General features: G+C 40.8%; 1 protein-coding gene across 2 annotated transcripts; it reads left to right on the plus strand.

Moving 5' to 3' along the window:
• Positions 1-1195: 1195 nt before the first annotated feature.
• RCN2 (reticulocalbin 2) lies at positions 1196-15479 on the plus strand. 2 transcript variants are annotated; one of them, XM_039858335.1, is made up of 7 exons: positions 1196-1478; positions 1846-1951; positions 3536-3732; positions 9773-9886; positions 13021-13117; positions 13995-14134; positions 14642-15479. In XM_039858335.1, the coding sequence occupies exons 1-7, from the start codon at positions 1335-1337 to the stop codon at positions 14792-14794; spliced, it is 951 nt and encodes a 316-aa protein (XP_039714269.1). In that variant the 5' UTR covers positions 1196-1334; the 3' UTR covers positions 14795-15479. The 2 variants fall into 2 exon arrangements, with proteins under 2 accessions (XP_039714269.1, XP_039714268.1); XM_039858334.1 differs by having other exon boundaries at positions 1254-1478; positions 13992-14134.
• The last annotated feature ends 450 nt before the right edge of the window (positions 15480-15929 follow it).

Raw genomic sequence — 15929 nt, forward strand, 5'->3', positions numbered from 1 at the left:
TTTTAAAAAGGCAAGAAAAGAGAGAAAAAGGAACATAGTCTGTATTGGACAGATAGAAAAGAAATAGTAAGATGATGGGTTTAAAAACCAAATCTCTCATTCACTAAATCGAATAAAAATGGAATAAATACTCTAATGAGAAAAGTTTTAAGACTAAATGTGAAACTTCACTGTATGCTGCTTTCAAGAAATACACCATAAATACAATGCAGAGAGAATGAAAGTAAATGAATAGAAAAAAATGTATAGCTGCAAACATCAGTCGAAAGAACCCTGATGCAGCTATGCTAACGTCAGACAAGATCGCTTTTAGAATGAAAGTCTTTACTAAAGGTTAAGATAACTTTTCAAAGATACATAGCAGGTGAGTTGTGGAGACTGAATATCCAAAGTTGATGTGCCTGCGTTCTTTCATAGCACCATACTACTCCCCAGCAGGGAACGGGGCATATGACTAGCAGTTTTAAACGCTGTATGATGACATCTACGTAAACTCCATTTTTGCCAAGAACAGGCAAAACTAATATGCTACTGTTAAAGGTTTTCGTAGATACCTGGTAAGCTGGCTATTCCTTCTGTGCAGTCATCTTTCGCTTTTCTACCCGCGTGGCGTAAGCTGACATTTACTGAACATGTTACCTTATGATAGCTGCTTCTCTACACGCATTATATAATTTAATTTTCACAACAACTCTTTAAGGTAGCCTAACTGATACGCCCGTTTTATGAGTGAGCAAACAGGTAGGTCTTCCAGGGCTAAGTAACTTGGCCAAGGTCACAGAACTGCAAGTTGCGAAATTGAGATACAAACCTCTCGCTTCAGTACCTGCCTTTGTCCCGCTCTGGGGAAATAAATCAGTATCGACTCATTGACACTGAGAAACGATACTGTCGCTTGGTTCTTCAGGGCAGACTGGTCGAGGCACCGCGCTGCGTTCGCCCAAGCCCGCCTTTCTCACGGAGGGAAGCCCGGGCGCGCGCCCGGAGCGGCGAGGGCTTCGCGCAGGCACCCGGCGGACCCGCGCGGGCGGGGCGGAGCCGTGTTTCTCCGAGGGCGCCACCGCCCCGCCCACTCCGGCGCCGCGCGGCCCAATCAGCGGCGCGGCCTGGCGCCCCGCCCCTCCGACGGTCTTTAATAAGCGCGGCCCGGCGCGCGGCGGCGCGCAGCCGTCGCCCGGGTCTCAGCGCGCGGGACCCGCGCACGGCGCCGTCGCCCCTCCGCGCTGCGTGCCCCCCACGTACGCCGCGCCGCCGCCGCAGCGCCGCCGCCAGCCCGAGCCCCGCCTGCCCCCGCCTGCCCCCGCCTCGCCACCCTGTTCGTGGCGGCCGGCGCGATGCGGCTGGGCCCGAAGCCCGCGGTGCTCGGGCTGCTGATCTTGTGCGCCTCGGCGGCTGGCGCCGGCGACGCCGAGGAGCTGCACTACGCGCAGGGCGAGCACCGCACCGACTACGACCGCGAGGCGCTGCTGGGCGGCCAGGTGAGGCGGCCGGGCCGGGGCTGCGCGGCGGCGTCACCCCCGCGGCCGCCGCGCGCTTTGTCCGGGGACAAAGAGGGGCGGCAGGCGACGCTGGGGAGGCCTGACCGTGGGGGCCGGGCGGGACTTCGCTCGTTCTCTAGGTCCTACAAACCTGAGGAAATGCGGTGGCCCAGGATGCGGTCCCCTCTGCCCTCCCGGAACGAGGCAGGATAGCTGAGGGTGTGTATAGGGCCGGGGTCTTGGAGAGCAGGTGCGGGTCATCCCAAAACACCTCGGTAAGGGAGGCTTCTGGTAGCCCCGTTTCTCTACATCATTTTGCCCCACTGATAGTAATGCTTGACCCCTGTGTATCGCTTGCCCTCCAAAGGAAGAAGTCGATGAATATGTCAAACTCACCCCCGAAGAGCAACACAAAAGACTGAAGTCAATCATAAAGAAAATAGACTTGGATTCAGATGGCTTCCTCACCGAAAGTAAGGACATCCCGCACGAGTAACAATGGAGAAATCCCTTTGTAGGAGACAGAAACACACACATTTAAGCACGTTTGACTCTAATACCCACTAAAATGGGTCCATCTCTGATTACACTAGAAAGCACACAGAACAAGTTGATTTGGAAGACTGTATGGTACCTGACTTTAAGGGCCTACATATGATCAAATATTTAATAGTAAACTTTTTAAAAAATTGAAAGGAACTTAGTCCAAATATTCCTCTTACAGATAGGAAAACAAAAATTTGAGAGAGGGTAAATGTCCCCTTAGGGCACAACTGAAGTGTGAACCCATGTTTCTGCTCACTGCTCCATTCTGTATTCTGTTACGCCATGATGAGCTCTTAAACTAGAAGAAACCCTCATTCTTGAGGACCCTTCAGGGAATTTTGCTAATTTGCATTATAAGGGTCAGGAGTGGACTTAGATTCTTGAGAGACAGCAGATGTCAGTGAAAGGAGTTTGGGTTTTAAAGCAGGGATCCTGCTGCTCGTTAGCTGTGAGTTCTCAATTCCAAACCTCCATTTTCTGAATGGTAAAATAGTGATTGTAGTTGCCTTGTGTTGAAGAACAACGTATATAGTAATTGTTTAGTATGTAGTTGCTATAATTACTATTCTGCCCTGATTTAAAGTTACCGGAGAGACAGAAAGCGTCTTCTATTCATCTGACCTCCCCCAAACAATAGAGGAGTACTACTCTTTAAACCAAATGGTATACCCCGTCTATACTTGCAAATATTCATGCCCCCTCTTTCTGTAACACAGTATAGAATAGAATTTTTTAAAGTTGATGCGAAAGTGGACATTTGAGATTTAGAAACCTTCCTTCTATGTCTTCAAGGTACCAAGTTAAGACAGACAGCCGTTGCAAGAAGGTCATAAATCATAATCGCTACGCACAATTTTGTTAAAGTTTCCTTCGGATGTTTTATGTCATGGTTAAAGGGAGTATGCTATAACAGTGTTTCTCAAGCTTCAGTCACTTGAATATCATTTCACAGTCTAGGCCATATCTACATACCATCTATTATTTCCTTGTATAATGTGTTTCACTCCAACTCAATGTAAATTTATTTTAAATGAAATTTTATATTTCATAAAGGAAAGATTTTTTTCTAATATATATTAAAATCAGTAGGTAGTTATTCAGAGATTTGTACTTCCTGAGAAAACTGAGATAGCAAAGGTACCTGCAGTTTTATGGATAATCTTTTTAAAAAGTCAAGTGCTATTTTGACCTATTGGTAATTCATTTAATAAATACTTAATAAGCCATGAGTTTCCTAGGCATTTGGAGTGCCTTGGCGAACAAAATATACACAAACTGCACTCAAAGAGCTTGCATTCTATTCAAATCACATATTGTAACATTCTTTGACTCCAAACAGCTTTTCCCACTTCCTATTCTTGTTTCTATGGGGACAACTAAGCCAGTTCTCGTCCATTATTTGCAAACATCGAAGCCTTTTTTTTTTTCCTTTTAAAGATGGTTTAGAAATCCTCACTCTGGGTGTAAGAGAATCACTGTTATATTTACTGTGTTCTGGAAAATTCTCACAGGTGAGCTCAGTTCATGGATTCAAATGTCTTTTAAACATTACGCAATGCAAGAAGCGAAACAGCAATTTGTCGAGTATGATAAAAACAGCGATGGTAGTGTGTCGTGGGATGAATACAACATTCAGATGTACGATCGTGTGATTGACTTTGATGAAAACACAGCTCTGGATGATGCAGAAGAGGAGTCTTTTAGGCAGGTGAGTACATGTGTACAAGCTGTTCCTTTTGATCATACCAATTCACTTTACCTGCCTACTCGGATGAGCACAAAAGAGCCTGAGGTCGTAGACTGGATTGCCTTGTTCTCTAGATAGTCACTGTCCCACTTCAGTGGTCATCTTGATGGTTTCATTTCTAGCTGGGTTTAGGACTCTTATTTTGGACTGCCTGCATTATCCTGGCATCTGTTTTTCTCAGGAATATCACTTGTCCTCATTTCCAGAGTTGCATTTTAGAGTATTTTGTATCTCAACATTTATTTTATATCTCAAAATGTATCTCAAAATTTCATTTTCTATGTTATTGAACAGTTTTATATCATATTTACTAAGAAGACCATAGGAGACCCATTCTCCTTTAAAAAAAAATAATTCATTATGGTAAAATACACATAACATAAAATTTACCGTTTTAACCATTTTTGAGTGTGCAGCTCAGTGGCGTTGAGTTTATTTTACGTTGTTGTGCAGCCGATCTGCAGAACTCTTCATCCTGCAAAACAAACTCAGCCAGTTAAACAACTCCCCATCTTCCCTCTCCCATCCCCTGACAATCACCATTTCACGTTCTGTCTCTGATTTTGACTACTCTAGGGACCTCACGTAAGTGGAAGCACACAATGTTTGTCCTTTTTTTTGACTAGCTTATTTCACTTAATGTCCTCAAGGTTCATCCATGTTTTAACGTGTGTCACAGTTTCCTTTTTAAGACTGGATAATACGCCATTGTATGTATGTACCACATCTTGTTTATCCATTCATCTGTAAATGGAGACACTTAGGTTGCTTCAATGTTTTTGCTATTGTGAATAACGCTGCTGTGAACATAGGTGTACAAATATCTCTTCGAGACCCTGCTCCCAATTCTTTTAGGTATGTACCCGTAAGTGTAGTTGGAACTGGTAGACCATATAGTAATGCTATTTTTTATTTGTTGAGGAACTCCAGTACTGTCTTCCATGGCTGTCGCACCATTTAAAGTAACTCATAATCGGAGATTCAGTATCACTGTGAGTTCTCTTGTGTCTCACGGTTTAATTTATTTAAACATACCCTTCTTAGCAGAGCTGAGGAAGACATTATTTAGGAAAGACTTTTTGCTTAGTAATTAGTAAGCACTTTTTTCTTGATAAATTGCTATTTCACGTACCTTTTGTATTTCAAAATTCCTTTTTTTTTTAAAGATAGTTTTTTATATATGGGTAGAAAAAAGTAAAGCCAAACACCTGTTGCAAACTGTTATGTCCCAAAATATTAGTCACGGGTGCTTGGAAAACATTTGAGCCTCTTCCAATCCCTTAACTTACCCCGTTATTAGTACCTGCCTTTTCATTTTTATTGTGGCTATATTTCATCACTGAACATGTCACTTACTTTAGAGTCGTATCGGCCACTTGACTCTAGAGGTCATCACCAGCTCAAAGTTGGTTGTTTATCTGCTCATGATACCGTATATGCCACCAGAGTGCAGGTAAGGGCTCTGGCCTTGGAGCGAGCCAGTCCACCTGCTGTACATCCAGCTGCACCATGAACAGTTATGCTGCTCGGGGCAAGTCATGTCACCTCCTCACGCTTCTGTCTCCTCGTCCCTAAAAATGGGTGATAACAGTATGGAGAAATGGTAATAACCAGCAGCGGTTGGACTGGTAAGCAGTTTTGTATTGATTAAAAGAATATCGTTGAAGAAAGCACGTGTGATTTGTATAGGTTTATATTTAATATTTATATAATCTGCTTATAGAAATTGTTGAGGCATTAGTTAACTGTATCAGCTTTAGGTTAGTTAGGATTCAGTTTACAGGGGAAAATGTATCTTTCGTTTTTCTCTTTTTTTTCTCCTTATTTGGGTCTTCATCTTACAGCAGACTGAAGAGAGTGTGAATCAGTCTTTTCACTTCTTAGTGCCTAAAAGAAAATAGATGATGATAATGAGATTTGAGGTGGCTATCTACTCGGTATGCTCCTTTGCTTAAAAGGATCGTTCGAATTTGAGACTTCTAAAACCAAACGATGGTATGATATTATTACTTCCTTGCCAAAGAGCAACAGAGAAGTTAAATACAGCATTAAAATCTTACTATAACTAGATTCTAGTTGTGTCCCTTTTTTTCCTCTTTCTCTTGGCACCCAAAAGATTTAGTTACTATCCCGTCAAAATATAAGAAATGTGTCTGTGTGGTTTTGTTAATCCATATTCTCGAGAGGAGCTGATGTAGTAGATGATGGTGTTGAGAAGAAAATCTTCACTTTGAAGAGATCCATGACTCATAGTATAAACTACTGGTAAACATCTTTTTCCTGTAAAAAGATGTCGGGTCCTAGTGCAGCATCCCTCACCTGCGTGCTCTTGTGTGTTGACTGTAGGCTGTACATTTTAAGAACAAATTAGATGGCTTGTAATAGCCTACAGGAATTGATGGGTCCCAAAAACGAACATTTCTCGGTAGGTGTCCTGTTGGTTGTTCTTTGACAACGCAGAAATGTGTCTCTACATGAAGTGCTAATCATACTATATTAGAATTTGATGTAATTCCCTAAAAGTGGAATAATGCTCTAAAAGTAGATATGGGGTATAAAAATGAATTCATAAACAGCTGTAGTATTCTCCAAAATAAAGAATCAAAGATGAAGAATGAAATCAGTCTTAAAAGTTATAAGGTAAACATTATACTATAAATAAAAAAAATCATAAAAAGTAATTGGCTATCCAAATAAATTTTTTACATAGAAACCTATTAAAAACAAATCATTTTGATACCTGAATTTTATCTCATTTTTAATGTTAACATATATAATATAGAGATAACCAGGAATAATGACCCTCTCAGGCTGTGAAATACCTGAAAAAGCATTTCTTTATGATGAACAAGTACAGGCAGCACCTGGAAGCAGAGTAAGTAAAGTTTGGGGACCTACCTGGCAAAAGGTAGTCGCTCTAATTTCTAAAGCCAGCTGCTGAATGTGCATGTATTTATTTCTGTGAGATGTAATCTTACAGGGGACTAATCAGAATTTTTAAGGCCTAGACTTCTGTCTGGTATCACAAATCATATATTTTCTCATATAAATTCATCAGCATACCAAAACATGGCAGTTTTGTTCTTCAGGAGTTTCTGTTGCGATATGAAACGAAATAATGAGTAGTTTCTGTCTGTCTACTGTTGTATGTAACATATATCCTCCACTGGAAAACAAATTTTTTATACAGAAGAAAAGAGTGTTGAGCTTTTATGAAACTGACAGTTTTGTTGGTTATCTTTTATTTTTGTTATCTTTTAGAAATGAGTTGCTGTTAAATTGTGTTCTTCAAGTGACCATGAATAAAACTGCTTCCAAAAATCACATTATTTCAATTTATTTCAAAAATCTGAGAAATGTGAACCAGAAAGCTACTTTCTTTCTCTCTCTCTCTTTTTTTTTAAAGAAATTTAGTTTCTTGAAAGAGATCCTTCATAGGCAAATTTGGCCAAATTCACCTCCCTCCGCTGAAACATGGACCTTTTTGCTCCAAATTGAAGGGTTCTTTCATAAGGAAATCTAAGCACTTAGTATTTTGAATAGGAGTTTATTCAAAAAGAACTTAATTGGCTCTAGGAAGTAGTCTTGTTTGCCTATTTTTCCCATGTTAAACCTGAACATAAAATGAAAATTATTTGGTCTAGTTATTTAAAACATTATGAAACATTAAATTAAAAGCAGTACTTTGGAAACAAGTTTTTTTTCCTTTTCTGTCAGAATTCAGTAAGATAACTAACTGGCCCGTGGAATCTGAATATTTAAAACATGAATTCTTTTGGGGAAGAAGCAAGCCTCTCTGTAAATCGGTCATCGTAAAAGAATTGATTTTGTAAATAAGTGCTACCTAAACGCTATTATTCTAGAACACTGTTGAAGACAGCATTTCTTTTCGACAGTGAAACACGTAAATTAAAAGCTTCTAAAATATTTGAAATTGTGCTGTTTAAAAATGTGCAGTTTAATAGACACCAGTTTACAGAAAAGGAAGTTGTTCCCAGAAATTCTCAAAATAGAATTTAAGCAGAACTGGTAATACTGCACTGTTGACTTCCAAGGCTCTGGATTACAGAATTACCTTTGAGAGATTAATTAAAAGCAGCCTTATCTCTCATAGCTACTACTTGATTTACTACTTGAGCATACTTTTTAAAAAAGGAAGATGGCCTTGAGAAAATAGACATGAGTGTGTTCATTTAACATCAAAGTAGGCCCATTTCTGCTTTTCAGTGTGTTTATATCTGAACATACAGAGTTAGCACTATAAAAAGCCTACTAAGGACAGACTTCCAGATAGTACGTATGTATACCACAAGTGTTCTTATGAGAGGACTGTTTTTCTGAAACTTGCTTATATATAACGTTTTAAACAGTTTTATTCATAACAACATCTACTCTGCCGTCTTGACCTGAAGGGAAGCTTAGTATATTTTTGAACAATCACTTTGAAGACAAGAAACAATTTTAAAATGGCATAGCAAGAATTCATACATAGTGTGAATTTATTGCTATTTGGGGATTCAAAAAATATTGAGCTTTAATGTTAAAGAAGATAGTGTGAACTACCTTAGAAAGGGCAGAAGGTATCCAAGTTCAACATATTTTAGCTGTATCTGACATGCTTTCAATAAATTACTGAATCTCAATTTTTCTATTAATGGTAATTTATAACATTTATTAAATACTTAATACTTAATGTTTACTAATTATTTGATTGTTCTCATACGAGTTGCTTAATATTTTATTTATTTTAAATTATTCAATTAAACTAAAGCCAAAACAGTTTACTCGTTTCTTCTACCCCACCCTCTGGCGACCATCAGTCTGTTCTTTATATCTATTTGCTTAGTGTTTGTTTGGTTGGAATATTTTTCAGGTTTCATACGTAAGAGAGATCATACAGTATTTGTCTTTGTCTGACTTGTCTCTCTTAGCTTAATGTCCTGGAGATTCGTGCATGTTGTTAGGAATGGCAAGATTTCATTCTTTTTTTTTTTCTTTTTGGCTGAATAACATTTTATTGTATATCCATACCACAGTTTTTCTAATGCATTGAGCCATCAGTAGACATTTGGGTCATTTCTATATCTTGGCTATGGTGACTAATGCTGCATTGGACATAGGGATGCATAGATCTTTTGGAGTTCTTGCTTTTGTTTTCCTCAGATAAATACCCAGAAGTGGAATTGCTGAATCATATTATAGTTCCGTTTTACATTTCAAAGAAGCTCCATACTATTTTCCATAGTGGCTGCACGAATTTACGTCCCACCAACAGTGCACGAGGGTTCCCTTCTTTCCACATCCTCACCAACACTTGCTTTTCTTTGATAGTAACCATTCTAACAGGTGTGGGTAGTATGTCACTGCGATTTTGATTTGCATTTCCCTGATGATCAACGAGGTTTAGCATCTTTCCGTGTATCTATTGGCCATCTGTTATGTCCTCTTTTGAATAATGTCTATACAGATGTTCTGCCCATTTTCAACCAGATTCGTTTTTTGCTATTGAGTTGTATGAGCTCTTTATGTATTTTAGATTTTATCCCCTTGTTAGATATACAATTTGCAAATATTCTCTCCCATTCAATAGGTCGCCTTTCGTTTTGTTGATGATTTCCTTTGCTGTACAGAAGCTTTTCAGTTTGATATAGTCTTACTGGTTTATTTTTGCTTTTGTTGCTTTTGCCTTTGGTGTCAGATTGTCCCAGTTTTATCCCTGAGGAAACCAGGGAGGTTGGGCAATTTGCCTTGAGCAGCACAGCCGGTGAGTGGACAGCTGGGATTCAGGTCGGAGTGTCTCCGACTCCAGAGCCCGTCTCCGTACTGCTTCTCATACATGTCTGTTATTCACCCAGACAACCTTCCAAGGAGCGATGTGAAGATAAAGCAATATATAAAAATGTACTCTGGATTTCAGATAGTTCGCATTTTTCAAAGTATTGTTTATGATGTTATATTATGGATGAGACCTTTAAACATGTTCAATATTTCATTTCCAAAGCTTCACTTAAAGGACAAGAAGCGATTTGAAAAAGCTAACCAATATTTAGATCCTGGTCTGAATCTTGAAGAATTTATTGCTTTTGAGCATCCTGAAGAAGTTGATTATATGACGGTAAGGAAGAAAAATTCTAAGGGAATTATCGAGTGACCAAAACTTTAAAACTGTTTTCACTAAGTCATTAAAATGAATTGTATAGTAACCGGGATGTTAAGAGGGAGGAAGATCCAGAGTTCCACCCGGTTAAGATGAGGGGTAGGGAGGAGGGTTTCTGGGGGTGCGGGATGCTTATTGGGAGGGAGAAGGTAAAGGGCTGAGTTTTCTTTATCTCACTGTGTGTGTGTGACCATCAGTCTTCCCTTGGGTGCTTTTTTTCTTAAGCTCTCCTTCCAGTGTCTTCCTTGTCCTATTATAGCTTCCAGACTGTCCTCTGGTTTTTCAGTGTTAGTAGCATTGAAACTTTCTTTTTCATTTACACCATCAATTTTTTAGTCTCGGAAAACGTGTCATGCTTGGATCCCTTATCAGGGGGTGGGGTACAGATACAGCTGCCGATGACTGAATGCTGTTCCACCTCGTGGACATAAAGAGCCCCCTCATCTTCCTGGAGGACGTGAAAAAAGTCCCAGCTCTTAGCAGTTTGTCGCACTCTAGGTTTAACTCAGAAAACGCTGACAGAGGCCGTGCTTGTTGAAAGAAGGAACTGTTATATTAGAGAATAAAGATGAATGCAACAGAATACCTTTAAAAACTAGACCAAACATTGGTGTTGAGGTCTGTTGCCTGGCATCGGCGTCCAGCACTGTGGCTTTGTGCTCTGGGTGTTTCAGGCAGGGCAGATGTGGTTTTTTGTTTAATGGGTCATAGTTAGAGGCTGCTGCCTTGACAAGGCGGCACATACGTTTTTCCACGTAGCTCAGTGCCGAGACACCACAATCAGTTCCACTTCTCTCGCCCTTGTGAGGCTTCCGACTTCTCACTTGGCACAAAATACCTGACCTAGTTTAAGAACGTTGCTGGGCACAATCTGGTTAAGTGCCAAAATTCAGTTCAGACAAGCTAATTGAGCCCTGTCAGGTCAGACAGAGGAGGATGGGTTTTGTTTCTCTGGGGAAAAAAGAAACAGTTAAAAACTGAATAGGGAATGACCAGTGAAAGCAATGAAGTAATTGAGGCGTTATATGTTTCGGTCAGGAATACGATGTGGCAATGGAATGAAATAGATCTGATCAACATTTTGAAGAAAGAATAAACAGGAATGTCCACTGACTGAACATGTATGGGAAGGGAAGAGTATGAGATACCTGAGGGTTTGCGCTCGTGTAGCAGTGATAAAAAGGAGGCACCATGGGCAGAATGGGGAGACTCGGTGCTTTGTTGGTGCCGAGTTGGAGTCGATGGCAGCACTAAGATGCGTGACAATAAGTGGCATCTCGTTCCGAGCAGCAGTAGTCATTTCTGTTTGCCTTGATTGTTCCGCGTAACCCTTCTTCCCCATAAGAGAAGAGTTGATACAGGAAAAGGTGAGGATACAAGATCAACTTACGTGATTCTACTTTGGATTAAACGTCAGAATTTAAAGGTGTTTTCATTCGTGTGGTTCCAAAAATAAGTTTAATTTTGGCACCATTATTGAAATGAGTCTCGTTTCCCAAGGGGATTGCTGGACTGGAAGAATCATCATTTTAATCAGCGATTCTCAGCTGTTATTGGATCACAGACTCCTTAAAAAAGATGCAAACCATGGACCCTGTCCCAGAAAAGTCACACGTACACACCAAGCACTGAACTGTAACTTCCAAGCGTTCTCAGAGCCTCCCTCCAAAACAGATGCTTGGCTCTCCAGATTAAGATTGAGTTAGAAAATGAACAAATCGTAATTAGGTGATATTTCATGCAGACGTGGGTGAAGCCCCGGATGTGGCTAGCATTGGAGACTGTTCAGAACATGTTCATTACAGGCGTTATTTTCAAATACAGACAAAGGTGTCGGGCAGCAGCAGGTCGCGAGGAAACCAGAGCAGCAGCTGTGACCTGTGAGGGGCAAGTCAAGGAGGAATAGGGACCGAGAGGGTGGTGTAGCAGTGCAGCCAATTCAGGGGACCTGAGTGTAACCGAAGGCCTGGAAGGAGCAGGCGGAGAAGGGACAGAAGCGTCGGCCGAGGCCGGGGTTCAGAGGAGAGACGGCGCCGAGGAAACGGAACACGGGGCCAGGAGGCCAGCGGTGGGCTCTGCCCTGCAGGAGAGGTGACAGATGGCTTCAACTCCTGAGATCAAAGAGAAGGATGAGAGGAACAGGCATCAAAACAGAGGTGGTTAAAGGCATAGGGACAATGCTGGCAAACAGCATTTCAGCAAAACTGTACCGTGTCTGCAAATAGGACGGGGTCTCTGCCAAGGGTGTTGGAGCGAGTCGCCATGGGCTCAGAGAGAGTGGAGGTGTCAAAACACAGCTGTAGGTTGTGTGTGAGGGAAACTGAGGCAGAGACAGACCTCCAGGCTATCTTGAGAACCCACTGAAATGGCAAAAAAAAAAAAATGATAAGGACTAAGCTCTATTCTCTCTGTGTCAGACTTGACTCTGGAATGAAGGAGAAAGCGACGTGTCTGATGTGCTGGGTGGGGACGGGCTTGAGAGAAGGTGCAAGAGGCTGTGGGAAGGCCGTGAGGGAAGCCCTGAAGCAGCTGGCCAGGAGCCGGGCTGTCTCGGGTTGGTATCACTGGAAAGGTGTCTTTGGCTTCACGAGGAGCATGGGCCGGTGAGAAACCCGGATAAGACTAAGGGACAGAGTTGGGGGCATGGGGGTCCTTTTGGTGGACGGGGAAGCAAGGAGGTTGAGGTTCTGTGGGGGCCAGACACATTTTAGATCTGGAAGTAGAACAGCAGTCTGCTGAGACGTGAGGTCAAGGTTCTGGGGCGTCGGTGGACTGGAGGGAGAGTGGGGTTTAAGAAGACGGGCGGGTAGTGAGAGATGCCCTTGAGGAAGGGAGGGGGTGCGGGAAACGGAAGCGCGAGTTCAGTCCCGAGGTTGGGAGGGCGAAGAGGAATTTTTAACAGCAGAAGCGTGAGGGTATTGAATTCAAAGTTACTTAATCTTCAGGGTTTTATTCCCGCTTCTGGATTCTGTACTTTAGCAAGATTATCTTGCACACATAAGACAGTCGAGATGATTATTCCTAAAGGAGTGCTTCAGACAGCAGTGGGGTTGAAAATTTTGTTCCTAATTTATTCTATGAACATGCAATAGGAATTTGTCATTCAAGAAGCTTTGGAAGAACATGACAAAAACGGTGATGGATTCGTTAGTTTGGAAGAATTTCTTGGTGACTACAGGCGGGATCCGAGTAAAGTAGCGGCGAGGAGAGAATGGGATTGAAGGGAAGTTGAAAGACCATCTTGTTGGTTGAGAGAGCTGTTTGACAGGAAAGTGGAGCAACAAGAACTTGACCGATTTCTACTTGTTCTGCCAAGTTAAATATCATACAAGCAAAACAGGGACTGACAGCTTAAAGTGTCCTGCTCGCTCCAGTTCCGTGTGTAGATTCCAACACATATCTGACTTCAGACAAACATGATGTCGTCATAAAATCAAAGGAGGGAGGAAGGAAGGGTTGATATTTGTAGATGAAATTCTATATCTTTGCATGAGTATCTTAAAGAGAAATATAAAACAGTATTATATTTATACATAAATAAAACTGTAAATACTTGCGTGGAAGGTGACTGACTGTCTGAAATTTGAGGAGTTGGGATATGCAGCCTTATCTGTAAGCAGCTGTCTCTTCAGACTTGCTGCTTAAAAGCTTTCCTTACTGTAAATGTCACCTAAACTTATACATGGTGTCACTTTGCAAGAACATGTAAGGAGCGTCACATAGTCACGTGACGCACATGAGACCGTTATCCAGCTCAGATTTGGGGAAACTAGATAATCAGAACAAGTAACAGTTAACAAAATGACTAGGTTGTGGTCACATGCAACACTTTATTAACTCTGAGTTGTTTAGACCTACGTGTCGCTTCTGAACTTTATAGTCTGTACTTCTATTTCAGCACTTTTCAGTTAAGCATCTCTGTTTCTGTTTGCAACCTTTATATAGTAAGCTTTAAATTCATTCCCTTTATATTCCCTTTCATAGGGAAATATCAAACTGCTTATTGGATACGTGCGATATTCTTGCGCATGTATATTTGTGTGTTTTTTTTTCCTATGTTAAGCAGCAAATGAGGATCCAGAGTGGATACTTGTTGAGAAAGATAGATTCCTAAATGATTATGACAAAGACGCGGACGGCAGGCTTGATCCCCAAGAGCTGTTATCTTGGGTGGTCCCCAATAATCAGGGCATCGCACAAGAAGAGGTGAGTGTTACAGGATGACTTAGCATCCTGCATATTCGATACTACTGAGAGGAAACAAAGCTCCAGTTCTTAAGCCGAAGAAAGAAGTAATGGAGTTACCTATTTGGAATCAATGCATTGCCGTTTCTTGATTTAAATCTACTGTTTTATAGTGTCAGGGAGACGGGAAATTAAGATTGTATCATGCATTAGTTTGATAGTACAGTAAATGGGATGATAAAAGTTTGTATTTACCTGTAGGGGCTCAAAATGGGTAATACTAATTTTTGCTTAACTGAGATATCCTGAATTGGATTTGAGTTAGGAGGAGGCAGAACCCAGTAGAAATTAAGGAAGGAGATGAGAGAAGCTCTAGACAGAGCAGGTTACAGTATGATATTTTTAGCCGCTTGACAATAAAGAGACTTGGAGCACCTGAATGTTTTTGATAAACCAAATCACGTTAAAATGTGAACATTTTGCTGAAAATCCTTATCACACTTGAAACCTTTTTGTTTTGTTTTAAAGGCTCTTCATCTCATTGATGAAATGGATTTGAATAGTGACAGAAAGCTCTCTGAAGCAGAGATTCTGGAGAACCAGGACTTGTTTCTGACCAGTGAAGCCACAGATTATGGCAGACAGCTCCACGACGAGTACTTCTACCACGACGAGCTTTAATCCCTGGGCACATCCGAGTAGAGTGCTGACTCCTTCTAGAATTTGTTACCAGCTTTACTTTGTGATAAAATATCGATGACGTTATTTTCCACTCTGAAGTCTTTCCACAGTCAGATGTATTATTATGTCGTTTATAATTTTGGCCTTTTTGGAGAACAGGAAAACAGACCTGATATTTATTTCAAAACGTATTGAAGAAATAAGTCAGTATTGTGCCATGTGGCAACAGAGTCTTCCTTGAATAACACGTGTGTTTCGTGCTGTGCTGCGGGATGTTTTGAGTTTTGTTAACATACTTGAAAAATATGGAGGACTTTAGAGATGCCTGCACAATATTAAAGGAGTATGTGTCTGAGCTATCAGTTTTTGTTTAAGTAGATTTAATTTGGGAACTGACCGAAGGATGTTGTTTTTAGATTTAGCATTTCGTTTTTAAATCTTTAAAGGAACCTATTTAGAAGGACTTATACCTCATATGTAAGTTAAGAAGTTTTGCTTAATTTTAAAATGGTTTCTATAAAGGGTTCTCCTGTATGAAATAGAGCCTTATATTTTTGCATATGCGTAGATAGTAATTATATTTAATGTGTGAGTGACCACAGCTTTTTCGTGTGTGGAGTTTGAAGTTGTCCAGAACTCTTTTCTTTTTTGACTGATTAAAAATGAAATGTCCTATCTTTTCAAATGTTCGTCTTTCTTTAATCTTCCTCGTTAACTTTAAATTTAGCATAGGTTTTATTGTATTATAAATTATCCTGCCTCATCCGTTCCTGTATTGGATAGTAAGTAGTCTCAAAACTGTTAAATTCTTGTTACGTATTTGCCTGTTGCTTTTTTAAATAAGGAACCCCTATTATAATGGAATGTACACCAGACACATTTCGGTTGCTATCGTAGCAAACATGATCTTACCATGATCTTACCCATATGGGGCTAGAAATAATCGTAAGAATTGCACAGGTCAAAACCACCAGTAGAGCTGGATAGTTATCAGCAGTAGTGCTCAATATCGGTTTTACTGAAATTGAAATCCTATTCGATAAACATTTCTCCACTCCTAAATTGTCAGTTTTGATCTTGTTCAGGAAGTCAACTTATTACCTTTGGGGGGAGTAAGAACAGTGAGAAGGTGAGG

This window comes from Pteropus medius, unplaced genomic scaffold, assembly GCF_902729225.1.
Source record: "Pteropus medius unplaced genomic scaffold, Ma_sr-lr_union100, whole genome shotgun sequence".
NCBI lineage: Eukaryota > Metazoa > Chordata > Mammalia > Chiroptera > Pteropodidae > Pteropus > Pteropus medius.

Excerpts from the sequence above, each read along its gene's own strand:
- RCN2 (XM_039858334.1), top strand. The coding sequence starts at position 1,335 with ATGCGGCTGGGCCCGAAGCCCGCGGTGCTCGGGCTGCTGATCTTGTGC. Across the intron at positions 13,118-13,991 it reads TGACTACAGGCGGGATCCGA|CAGCAAATGAGGATCCAGAG; the intron begins GTAAAGTAGCGG and ends TCCTATGTTAAG. Across the intron at positions 14,135-14,641 it reads AGGGCATCGCACAAGAAGAG|GCTCTTCATCTCATTGATGA; the intron begins GTGAGTGTTACA and ends TTTGTTTTAAAG.